Source organism: Corvus moneduloides, chromosome 2 (genome assembly GCF_009650955.1).
Source record: "Corvus moneduloides isolate bCorMon1 chromosome 2, bCorMon1.pri, whole genome shotgun sequence".
NCBI lineage: Eukaryota > Metazoa > Chordata > Aves > Passeriformes > Corvidae > Corvus > Corvus moneduloides.
This window is the reverse complement of record NC_045477.1, coordinates 15751612-15764824: the sequence shown is the minus strand read 5'-3', so window position 1 is coordinate 15764824 and position 13213 is coordinate 15751612. Positions and strand designations below refer to the sequence as shown.

At 38.7% G+C, this 13213-nt stretch overlaps 1 protein-coding gene across 6 annotated transcripts in view; it reads right to left on the bottom strand.

The window, feature by feature from the left end:
• The window catches only part of JAM2 (junctional adhesion molecule 2), a 50646-nt gene that overhangs the window by 4404 nt on the left and 33029 nt on the right, over positions 1-13213 (bottom strand). For 2 of the 6 annotated variants that reach the window (XM_032097570.1, XM_032097564.1), the window contains exons 1-8: positions 13040-13178; positions 10202-10315; positions 8512-8664; positions 6563-6768; positions 4261-4363; positions 2714-2821; positions 1735-1750; positions 940-973 (exon numbers count right to left, since the gene is read on the bottom strand). In XM_032097570.1, coding sequence (XP_031953461.1) covers positions 940-973; positions 1735-1750; positions 2714-2821; positions 4261-4363; positions 6563-6768; positions 8512-8664; positions 10202-10315; positions 13040-13163 — 858 coding nt within the window. In that variant the 5' untranslated portion in view covers positions 13164-13178. Of the gene's footprint in view, positions 974-1734; positions 1879-2351; positions 2442-2713; positions 2822-4260; positions 4364-6562; positions 6769-8511; positions 8665-10201; positions 10316-13039; positions 13179-13213 lie in introns of those variants that run through there. The other 4 variants (XM_032097579.1, XM_032097557.1, XM_032097552.1 and 1 more) reach the window with 4 other exon arrangements.

The following is a 13213-nucleotide window of genomic DNA, read 5'->3' as shown; positions in this document are numbered from 1 at the left end:
TAATAATTCAAAGATTTTAATCAGGTTAATATTTAGTGTACATTTCAGAAGAAACAAAGGCATCGAGATTGACAAGAAATGTGTCCGATGCACTATTAGTTAATGTTTATTCTTTTCTGGGATGGGAGGTCTACAAAATGCACTCTACACAGAAGTAGTAACCTATTCATAAAGACAAGTATCAAACATCTCTGTTCAGAATCTGATTTTTAAGTTCATTAACACCAATAAATAGATACCATAGCTCTTCAAAGCTTTATCCTTCTCACTCAGAGCAAACAGATAGTTGGTCTCAGTAAGTTTCTTATATACATACTAGGTCAAGGAATAAGCTCATGCAATTTAGTATGTTTTGTTTCAATTAAGGAAATGGGTGGTGTTCAGGGATCTTTTAAGGTTACATTAGTATTACTAACGCTACTTAAACTCCTAATGTCCTTTAACTGTAGAGAGTAATATTAAGTCAGTCCTAGTTGAAGTTTTACTTAGAGCTCCATTCCTTTTGCACCAATCTGAAAAGCTGGAACAATGTATGTGTAGTTAAAGCCCTTGGGCCCACTCAAGGAAGTGGGGGTGGAAGCAGTAAATTCAGCTTCCATATTTAGTCAAGTCTTTTGACACACATTATTCTTAGAAGAGTTAGGGCCAATCTTTCTCTCACTGCTGTCTTGGACTGTGTCTCAGTTAGTTAATCAATATGTACAAGAAGATGCAAAGTATGGAGCAAAGTGCTGTAGTTGTGTGGCACTTGAGACTGTGCAACAGGAAGCTGTAAATGCAGACAGAGATAAAGTATCTCCAGGTACTGGTGACAGGTACAGCATGGCAGGAGTGAGGAATTGTGTATGTGTGCAAAGACATTACACATCTAAGGATATTTAAGGATATCTGAAGATATCTAAAGCTTTTAAAACATACTACTGAACACAAAAGACTTGCCTTTTCACTTGTAGATTGATAGTTCGTCTTCTTTCTGTTAACAAAGCAGGAAAGGAATACAGGTTAAATAGTGACTTTTCTGGTGTTGGGTTTATCACTTTGGGAACCTTATATATGAATGCATTTTTCCAGATTTCCAGCAATCCTCCAGTGTTTTTCCCCCCACCTCTTAGAAAAAAGTTACAATAATAAATCCATTGAATGCTTTTAGGTATCAGTCATTATCTTATAAACCACTGCCAATCACCTTCTTTAGCTTGTCTTTTCAAGTCGTCCAGTTACACTTTTTGTCTAGCTCATGGCCAGAACTAAAACAGCTTGAGGAACTCTGACTTGCTACTAAGAAATTTGAGCGAAATAAATCCATATCAAAGGAGTAGACCAGGCATTGTCAGAAAGTTTGCACCAGTCATATTTTTACAAAACACTTCCTGAAATAACCTGTAGATATGGATATGAGAGCAGTTCAATTTGGTTCGGATTGTCTTTTGTCTAGTTTGAAGAGGAGACACATGAATACCTATAGCTGAGTTAGAAGTGTAAGCTGTAACTATGTAAAAAGACACATCTCTGCATATTTACCACAGTAATGTAATGATTCACTTTCTGACCAGGACACTGGTTTCTAATAAGGAAAACAGCTGTTGTGTAGGATCAGGTTTATCTCAGTGTCAAGAAAGCTATTGCACAAGAATCATGTTAGAAAGGCTGTAAAAATCATTACGGTTACTAAATCATCTGAAATGTAAATGAAGTTTGCAGTGATTTATGTACTACTTGCATCAAGATACTTACTGGGAAGAGCTTTCCTCTGAAAAAGAAAGAAAAAAGAATTAGTACAAGAACAGTTTCCTTAGCTGATTTAAAGTTCTTTGAAATAGTTATTCCTAGAGTATTCAGCTCTTCAGTTTCTAGAAGGAGTTTCTGAACCAATTGTCTCTTTTTGGTCTAGTGAGTTTAAGAAGAAGAAAGATTAGGTTGCTTTCAAGGGTAAATGAAGCTCCAACTCTAACGTGCAGCTCTGTAGCCTCTGATACTTTCAGGCAGCTGACCTTTTCAGACCCTGATGTTTGGCATTCATTGTTGCTGTGCTCAACCCTACAGGTACCGATGTAAAGGCTACAGAGAGGGTTGCTGGGTGTCAAGCTTTTTGCAGTAATCCCTAAAAGCAAACATTTTCCATGACCCAGAGGAGAAGACAGTTAATTTAGTTTCCCATTCATCAGATCTCAGCTGGTCAGGTGTTGTAGACTAAAACTGGCGTATTTTTATGTTGCCTTTCTTAGGCATTCCTTATCAAAACTAGGGTGGAAAGGTTCCAGGAACCAGGGTCTGGCTCGTTGCTTTCTCGAGGTGGTTGTTTGGTAGCCTTAAGCAACTGCACAAACATCTCCATGTCATTTTCAAAGTACCTTTTGCAGTAGATGTTAGCAGAATAAAAATGTCTGCACAAAACGCTGCTATTTTAATGCTCTCCAGCTTTAGTACCACAGAGTTAGAACCTTCATGGAAAAGAGGACATGTCATCAGAATCATAAAATTATGGAGTGGTTTGGGTTGGAAGGGACCTTAAAGATCATCTAGTTCCAACTCCCTGCGTAAGCAGGGACACCTTCCACTAGATCAGGTTGTTCAGGACTCCCTCCAACCTGTCCTTGAACACTTCCAGGGACGGGGCATCTACAGCTTCTCTAGGCAAGAGTGTGTGTCATGGAAACTCTGCTAAACACAGACAGTTTTTGACACAAGGAAGGAGTGATTTTATTCTACTTACTTGCAAAGTAGCCCTTTTTTTGGGCATAGAATACTCCAAGGCCACACAGTACCATCACCAGAGCCACAAATACTACAGCCGCAATGATACCACTTACGTTAAGGTCATCTGTAATTATAAAACAGAAGTCAAATGTTCTAAATTGTAAAAATTTCCACTGGCTGGACTTTTCCCTAATTACCACAGACATCTTTTGTATCTATAGGTGGTCTTTGGCCCAAGATGCATAAGTTAATTAGTAATACTTAGATGTATTTAATCAGTAAAAAAGCACTACTGCGTCACAGCCACTTTAACAGAAGTGCTTGGTACATATCAACTGCTTAGTTTGGGTCAAAAGTAAGGAAAGAGTAAGAAGGATCAAGGGATACATACTCCTCATCATATCTACCCCAGGTAAGTATTACCCAAGTCATATCTCTCTGAGGGAAAATACCTTGAAATCTTTGTAAGTCTTAAAGCAAGTTTTTTCATATAGTTAATTTGCTTAACACAACTGAAACAGCTGATGACGGTTGGGTTCCGCTTCTAAAGAACTCTTCAAATGAGTTGTTTAAAACAGAATTACTTTTAGTTTTTAAATAACAAGGCTTTTAAAATACAACACAATAAAGCAGAGTTCCCTGAAGTTAAACTCTACACCAGGCTACTGAAACATCCATTTTTATTTTGAAGGTGATGGCTTGAGTTCAACCATGACAAAGACCATGCCCATATCCTCATATAATCACTAAGAGCTTCAGACAATCATCCATTTTAGGAAAACCAAAAACATCAACAAGCAGAAACATTTTCATAGGTTTTTGTTATGTTTCCAATTACTTATTTGGATTCCAACTTTAGGCATATGTTAAGATATGGTTGAGATTTTTACCCCAAAACATATCAATTTTTGTACAATTTAGGCTGATAGTAATTTAGGACTCAGTGTGTATTTTCACAGAGCGCTTCTATCTCAGTAGCTTGAGGAACAATTGCTCATAATCCACCAGGAATGCATTAAAAGCCATGACACTGATTTTCAGCAAAGTTCCAAGAAAGCACCATATGAAACTTTGCAGTTCCATGTACCGCTTTACAGAACACTTGGACAGGATCTTCTCTGCAGTAATTATTAGGATTTGTTACCATTTGCTTTTCTATAATATCTCCAAGAACCAGCTGTGTATTTTGCAAAAACCTTCATGCATTTTGGGATATTACAGACTGTTCCAATTAAGTTCTCCCATGAAAGAATCCCAAAAGGGAGGCTTTATATAAAGGAAACACCCCAGTGGACTGGCACACTCTTCCTGTAAGCCTTCCACAAAAAAAGCATTTGGAAATATTAATGTTCTCATATGGCTGATGCTTTTCTGTGAAGTTAGTGTTTGGCAATCTAAAAGCTAATTACTGTGATAAGGAACTTATTATTTCTCCTCCCCCTAAATGCCATAGCCAAATAAAAAGATTTAATTCAATCTGGTCTTAGCTTCTCAGTTGCACCATGCAATTACATAAATCCTACTGCAAGACTATTTTCCACCCTTATTTTCTTTAACACATACCAACTTGCATTCGCTTCACTGAGCATTTCTGAGATAATCCAATCCCATTGGAGGCTTCACAGAAATACTCTCCAGTGTCATTCTTTGTAACTGTATTAAACAGCTGTTAAGAAAGAGTCCAAAACCATTATCAGAACAGGAAAAAAAATCCTGTAGGATAGAAATTTTGACATGTCAGTGTGTGAATTTGTAGTTTTAAACAAATAAAACCCAAAAAAACCCTGAAGGCAAGTAAGAAATTCTGGTCCATCTCAACCTTGTAACAGCTCTCTAGTCACATTCCCTGGTCCTTCAACTTCTGCTTGTTGCCTAAGAGGTTCCTTTAGATGGACATTTAATTAAGTGGAGTGTATCTACAAGGAAATTCTTTTTCAGTGAATCAGAACTTTCCAATAATATCCACTTTTTTAGATATGCTCTAATTTCAGAATACCTGAAATCAAACAGTTAGTTCATTTTATCAAAACAACAACCCCATTAATTGATCCTTCAAAAAACTTGACACATACTACTTATGACGCATTGTCGGCTGAAATTTTTCAGAAGTAAAGAGTTGTTTGAGTGGTTCTCAACCCTTCAAAAACGCACTTTATGTCTTCTTCCAGCAGAGGAATGCTAAACCACACTATCAAATACTACTACTACTGTAAAAATGAAAATGAGGAAGTGAGACTGTAGCAGGACATCTCCTCCTGCCACAGAAGAGCTTATCTGTTGCTTGTTAGCTGGTGCAATAACTCAAGGCATCTTGCTCTCACATGAGCCTCACATGAGCCTTGGTGAAGTAACTCAGTCAGGACAGTTTGCCTTGTAGTGAATTATTTCATCGCCACGGCATTGATGCTTTCAGCTGACAGTAAACATCTTGCTGTGGAAGCAGATGTGGAAAGACAAGCTGGAATTTCTGACTGACAGACACCTCACTTTACAAATTATAAAAGCTACACTGTATTTTCACAAAGCAGAAATCCTCTGCACATTCCCTGGAAATGTATGGGGTCTTCTCCCCAAAGTCAGGATGCTGCTTTGTGGTTACTCTCTCAGGGGTTGAGTGGAAGGACTCTGTGTACACTACTGGCAACTTGGTGTTAAGTTACATTGACTCCTAATCTGTACTCTTTCTTTTCTAGCTATAATATAGATACCTTAATGTCATGCACTGTTTTATGTAATCTACTAGTAGTTCTTTTGTTTTATACTGTGTAATAAGTAACTGTCTAAGGCCTCTTGTCTGTTACCTTCTGTCTATTCAATAAGTAACTAATTTTATAATAGACCTAATTGTCCATTCTTAAGAACCTGTGAGCCAGAGCGATTTAAGTGCAGGTCACCTAAGTAGAGCTACTGCCAAAAATCTAAGCCTAAGGCAGGGCTTGTCTAAAGCTCTCACTTGATCCATAACAAAGAGATGACAGAGGCTGACCTCATGTAAATTCCAGTGTTTGTCTCTATTTTTTAAATCATTAGACTTGTTACCTGTTCTTTTTAATGTATGCCATTAATCAATATTTTCAGAAATGATTAGTAAGTTTGAGTAGTCCACCTGATTTCCATGGTGTGCTGAAGGATCCTCAGAACATCTGAATGCTTAGTCATACTTCAGTTTCCACATCCGATTTTGCACAAGAGTAGGGTAGTCTTAGAACAACTCTTTGCTTCTGAAAAATCTCAGCACTGTAAGTAGCATCAAGTTTTTTCAAAGGATCAGCTAGTGGGGGAAGAATGAGAGAGAGACAGCCAATTCTGAAGTAAAAAAACCCAACACCACAGCCCACTAAGCAAACTACAACTAAAACAAAGAACCTACTAAGCTTACTTATAGTCCCAACTCATTCCCACTGACTTCACAGGTCCTGGATGGGAACTTATAAATTGCATTGGATTGCAGAGATTCTGTACTGCCCTGAGTGGTGCACTCCCCCTGAAGTGTGTGAAGGTACTATTCCAAATTTTAAGGTTCTGTTACATATAGCTCCGTTTCCATGCCAAGACCTCATGCTTACCTGGCACTAGTTTACCAACTGACAAGGTAAAATTTGTCATGTATTTCTAGATTCTCAGTTACCACTACTGCAGCCTTGCACCTCACCCAATTTGTGTGGATCACTCAGTGTCAGTGGCTTGTCACTGGTTTGAGGCAGAAACTACCTTCTACATTTCTCAGCACATATTTCGGCATGACACTGACCTCCAACAAAGACCTTGTGAGTTTTTGGATTAAGACCCCTGTGCATCATTGCACTGAACAGTAAATTTGGTCTCCTTGATAGCTATCTAAGACAGAGTTGGTTATTATACTTACCAGAGTGCCAGACTTTTTATTCATGGTGTAAGTTATGTTTGCTGCTCTAGCACTGCCTGTTCCTGTCTTCTCCAGCAAGGCAACACCATTCTTGTACCACTGGTACTCAGACGGAGGGGAGCCCTCCGTTTCCTTACAGCTCAGCTGCACGACTGTTCCCGTCATTGCGGAGCTGGGTACGTCACACATTGGAGTAGTCGGAGCAACTGGACAGTGAAATTGCACTTGTTACACATGCACTTTTACATATATACATGTACTGTCCACATGACAACAGGCTGACAGTCATAGTGAGGAGGTGAGCACTTGTGCACATTTGATAACTACCACATCATAGAAATGAGGTGCAGGAGAAGGGTTAGAAGGCAGAATCGTGCTCCTGAGAGCACAGTAAAATGTATGAGTTGCTAAAAATGGAAGAGGTGCTTACTGCCAGCCTCCCCCCACCATATGCTGTGTCATCCTGTCTCCAATCTGTGCACTTTCATCCAACCCCAGAGAGTTCGTTTCACTTTGTTTCTTGTATGGAACCTCTTGTTCACAGAGAGAGATGGGATAACTCAGGGAATCTGTAGTCCAGCAATTGCCTCCTTCCCTGCCCTAGTATTTAAAAACTGAAGGGAGGAAGAGGAAAAAGAGTTTTTGTATTAAAAGGAGTCGACTTTTGAGAAGTGATTGTCAGATTAACTGACTGGCAGTCATCATAAGCACTTTGTAAACCCCAGTCTGATGACCAAAACCAATGGGTTACTACATTCCAGTTTAAATTAAAAACAAACATTCCCCCACAGAGATGCAGGAGAACTGTTTGTTCCTTCTCCTATCAAGATGAACGTCTCTTTTTTGATTTTTAATATGTGAACAGAAAAGAAACTTAATTTTTTATTTTTTGGTACTTAACATTATGTAGAAGACAAATAATGGTGTGAAGGCATCCATGGAACATTAAAAGAACAACTGACACCTTAACAAGTATTGATAGTTTTTTCTTGGTTGATTTTAAGACAAAAAGCAGAAATAAAGAAAACCGTGCAACACTAATTCACATTAACTTTCAAAAAGGTTTGTAAACAACACATTTCCCTTTCTCCTTTGGCCCTGAAGATTTCAACTTTAAATTGAGAAGCCACATTTAAAACAGGAAAGCTGTTGAGAAAGTAGAAGAAAAAAGGATTAAGTGGGGTTACCTCGTTGGTGTTAATCAGAAGTTCATGCATTTATCATCCTTTATGAAGAACTTAAGAGACTTTATACACAATTTTAAAAGATCTATTATTTTTAATAGGACAAATATAGAATCTACAAAAGCAAGTATTTTCTTTTGCCCCTTGTAGTGAAAAAGGAAAACTATTGGCCTCTACCACTCATCCAGTGGGACAAATACCTAACCCAATGTGAGAACAATGTGCTCAGTATTCACTTTTCCATCTGTTCCCTAACTGGCTAAGAAGACAAAGACCAACAAAGAACAACTGCCCTCCAGCAGGCACCACCATCTCTCCTGTAAATAAAGTCCACAGATTGCCAGCTGTCTGGCTGTCATTGCACAAAGACTCTCTCCTTCCAAAACCAGGAGGAAACTGTAGCATACTGGAATGAACTTCTGCTTATAAATATTTGATAAGTGTTGACAGATGCTGACTTTCCAGTGCCAAACACTGTGATCGTCTTATCCAGATTCTCAGTCACTGAGCAATTTCACTTTTGAGAACTGAAACTTACTTTTATGTAACAAAACCCTAGTTATGTCCCTTTCTAATGCAAGCGTGACTTTTGCCAAGCTATTTTGTGACGTTGTAGAATGTTCATGTGCAAGTGTGTTTATAAACCCATCCCGAAGAAGACCCAAAAGCCTAGCAGCCACACACTGTGTGGACAACCCTACCTTCAACACCCCAACACCCCATCATCCAGTTTCTTTGAAGAAGCCTAAGTAATAAAGCTTGTACCCAATACTGTGAGAGTAATAGTAGCCTCTCCCAGGCGTTGTCCTTCTTCACTCTTGGCACTGATTTCACAGCGGTAGGTCCCAGAATCCCTTCTAGTCACATTCCTAATTCGGATTCCTGTATTCAGCATCTCTGCTCGGCCTCGAAGATCACCTTTAGGGAGAACAGTCAGAGAGGTTTTTGCTCTTTGTTTATAGAATCATAGAATGACAGAATGGTTTGGAGTGGAAGGGACCTTAAGATCATCTCATTCCACCCCCACTGCCATGGGCAAGGATACTTTCCACTAGACCAGGTTGTTCCAAGCCCCATCCAACCTAGTGTGGAACACTTCCAGGGATGGGGCAGCCACAGTTCCTCTGGGCAACCTGTGCAAGTGCCTCACCACCCTCACAGGGAAGAATTTCCTGTGTATATTTCCTCTGTAAATCTAACCTAGATTTCCCCTTTCAGTCTGAAAGCAAGTATCTATGGCTCGTTGGCTTATTCTGAAATCACATACAATTTATTTATGTTATATTTAATACAATAATTTAATATAATAATTAAATTATTATAAATTTAATTTACTTAGGTCATATTGTACATTAAACTATTGCTCATTTGTTCAGTGTTAGTTACCTATCAGCAAATAGCAATATGTAATCCCTTTCCCAAGACAGTATGAACCTTCAATTTACTCCAAATAATCACCCTCAATTAAAAAACCTCCATCTGCCATACATTATCCAGTTGGAAGATGGAATGCACTTTTCTGCAGGTATTTCAAGAAAATATGTGTAGCAATAGTGAGGTGACTGAAAGACATCACTTTCCACTGGAGACATGGCAATCACTAACTTAATTACCTTAAAGAAAAAGTTGTGAGTGAGACCACAGCAGAGTATTTGACACTTTAACTTGGCAAGAAAAACTTAATGGATTTAGCAAGGTGCCATCAGACTTCTTACAATAAATTTGGGGGTTTTTTTATTCTACAGCTTATTATGAAATTCAAGTTACATGCACACACAGAACCATGAGTTCCAGTGTTTCTCTATATTAAATGTATGCAGAAAAAAACCAAGTTCATCAACAAGGTCAGCACATCTGCAAGTTCTACAAACTAACAAAATTTCTGTGCTTTTATTTCACTTCTCAACCTTCATTTATTGTGTACAGTGTAACAGAGACCCATATTTTCTTTAACACACAAAGCTAAGTCCTTTTCAGAACAAAGAGAAATTCTACTTCTGAAAAGAATACAAATAATTTAAAATATACAGCTGAGTTTATATTTTATGTATATAAAAAATGCTGCATTATTCATATCTAAGCCTCCTGCTTTACAGGAGGCTTCAGAAACCTCTTTTTAGGGTAGGAGTGCAGAGCCTGCAGTAGTTTAGGGGAGTTTACATCTGCATGCAATTTCATTGTTGAAAAATCCCAAGGAATCTGCAGTGCGATTTTTCTTAGTCTTGAGTTTTATTATATTTAACTTCATTAAAAAGGTAACTCATAATCGACGATTTTCTAAAGAAATGCCTTTTTTTCCCCAGAGAAGAATTCTTCTTCTCAAAAAGATAGGTCTTCTATATGAACAGTCAAGAGCCTTCTTCAGTCATTTTCCTGGTGTTGTTCCCCAAGAAAAAGTCAATAGCTACGCTAGAGAATGACATGTTAAGCCATCCATCTGCTTGTAGTACTGTACCTGTAAATTCACTATTGTAGTAGACAAATGAGACTCCTTGAGACTGGATTTTCTTCCACTCTATTCTTAAACTCATCCCTTTTGAAAATTTGTGTTTGCAACTAAGAATAGCCTCTAGAGGGAGGAAAAAAAATAAAGACAAAAGACAAAATTAGAGATTTTAGTATTGTGTTGGTACACATTCAGGCTCCATGAAATTCATGTTCCCCCTTCAAAAGAACTTGTGCAGTCAGCAATGGCCAGATCTACTTCTCAAAGTGATGCTTCTCCAGATTTACACAAACACAGTGGGGAAAAAGAAACCAGTAATTTTCCTATACTTAAGTGGCCTTTGGATCAAACTTCAGATGCTGGGGACTAGATATCCCCATTCTGGATAGGGTTTATTACTTTCCCCATCCAACATGGGAATATCTAGTTCATCAATTACCTTCTTTATTACTACCCTCATTTTAGTTTAAACATTTTTGAGCACCCCTTAAAAAGGGACCCCGACCCTGTTATTAACAATATTTTGTGAATTACCATTCTGAATTCAGTATCACTAGTTTTTATGTTTTAATGTATAACTTAATTGGACTGGAATGGAAAACATTCTAGTAAGATGGCTAAAGAAACAAGCACAATATAGACCTTGCTACCTGTAAGCTACTAATTTTCCAATACAGGCCACAGTATCAAAGAGCAAAAGCCTTTATAGTTTTGGCAAGGCCTGTCTAGCTTTCATGACACAAACATGCACTGCTAAAACATAATCAACCATCATCCCCCTTTACGGTCTCAGCAAATGAGGCTGGAAGGCAATTAAGAGCTACTGACAGATCTACTCACTTGCCCTTCAGAGTCTGATTTCCTAGGTCTGCTCTGAAAAGAAACAAAAAGCCAGGCTGGTAGCCTTGGTGATATCTCACAGGGGGAAAAAATGTCCAGACTTGGAAGAAAAAGAGGCAGGAGGGCATTCCTTGCCAGAAACATGTTACACATGCGCTGGCCACTTCAAAAAACATGCTGTGCACTCAGGAAGTCTGAGGTTCCTGACTTCAGGTTGAGTGGATGGGTGGAGGCTTCCTGAGTCTTAAGATTTGCTAGTTTCCTTTCCATTTTGTTTTTGTATCCTTCTAACAAAGAAAGAACATCATTCAAGCTCAGCTTGCTTTTGCTACTGGCCTTGTGACAGTTGGCTGGTCTAATGAGCTGGTGTCTATTAGCTGACACAGAGACAGCTCAGCTGAAGTGTTCTCAGCTGAACAAGTCTCGAATGAGCTGCCCCTTTCTTGCATGCCATGTGTTTTTGTTTCAGAAAAAACCCAAGCACTGATGCCCACCCACTAATCTTATTCGGAGAAAAGGAATAGATGGAAGAAAGGGAGCGTGCACAGAACAGACAACATAATAAAATCCTCCTTAGTTATAGCTCCCCTCTCCCACTTTTTCCTATAGTAATGGAGTCAGGGAGAGGTATTTTCCAGAGCAGGTGTACTTGACTTGCATTAAGGTAGGCCCACAGGATGCTGTGCATCAGCACTGGTACTGCTAGGCCTGCAAAAGACCTCTGGAATTTTGGAGAGATCTGCACAATGTTTAATTTGGATTTATATCTGATCTGGAGGCTATCATTGGTGATAAAATTATAGAATATCTCAAGTTGGAAGGAACCCTAAGGATCAGTGAGCCTGACTTCCTGCTCCTTGCAGAACTACCTAAAACTAAACCATGACTGGGAGTGTCACCTAGATGCTCCTTGAGCTCTGTCAGGTTTGGTGCCATGACCACTTCCCTGGGCAGCCTGTCCCAGTGCCTGACCATCCTCCTCTACAGTAACAGGAATTAGAGGGGAAAAGGAAAATGCTGCACTCAGTGGAATAACTATGTCTATCAGCCCTACCATCCCTTAGTGCTGCTACACATGGAGAACTTGGCTTGGCATCTGGGCTGTGCTAAACTGATTTCATTCAATGTACAAATAACAAAAGAACAAAATGCAAGCCATATACCATATAAAAAGACAGAACCTAATCAAGCTTTAATATTACCTGAAGCGTTTCTCTCTGCTTTTGCCTGCCTTGAGCTCTAAATGTATTCTGTCAAGAGAAGAATACTTAACAGAAGTCCAGATGACAGCTTTAGAGACCGTTAAAATATTTGATTATTACCTCAAGAAGCTGAGTAAGGTTTAAAGCTCAGAGAACAGTTTTTTCAATCCCAAATTCCCACCTCTCTCCACTCCAACCAAATTCAAAAAACAAACCCACATAACCCACAAACCTCACACTACACTACACCCCTTTCTCATCTACCTGTCAAACAGGTTTTTTTCTTTGCCTCTGTAAGTTCTCTACCCCATTATTTGAAGTAATTTGCTATTTTATATATGATACATACATATATAATTATGTAAATAGCCATTATAGCTACTGACAAGTAAAAACAGACATTAAATTATTGTTACTTGTAATTAGCTAACTTTTAACTATTCTCCTAGTCCCTCACTTTTCTCTCTTGTAAGATATTTAATATAATGGTATTTCTCCTTTCCATCAGCTCCCATAATTTTGTGCGGAAGGAAACTAGGCAGAAGTTACAGAACTGACAAACAAGTCATAGAACCATAGAACAGGTGAGGTTGAAAAGGATCTCTGGGAAGCACCTAGTTCAACCCCACCTTGAGTAAGAGAAAATGGGGACAAGACAAAGATAACACAGAGTCAGTGGAGAGAGCAGGCACAAGACCCCTCAGGAAAGAGGAAGACAACCTCAATACTGGCACAGCCTCTGTATACATAGTTTACATGTATTGAGTATATGTTAAAAATTATCACACCAATGCCCATACTGTACCCTTAAACTCCTCTGCTTTTACGTTTTTGTTATCTGTTTCAATGGAGATTCCAGACACATCAGGATCTGCAAGGGGACAGCAAAAAAAAAAAAAAAAAATCAGCAATAAACATTGTGATTTCATATGTCCTTCAGCAGTGTCATGGTTTAGCAGCTACAAGCAGTATTTTTGAG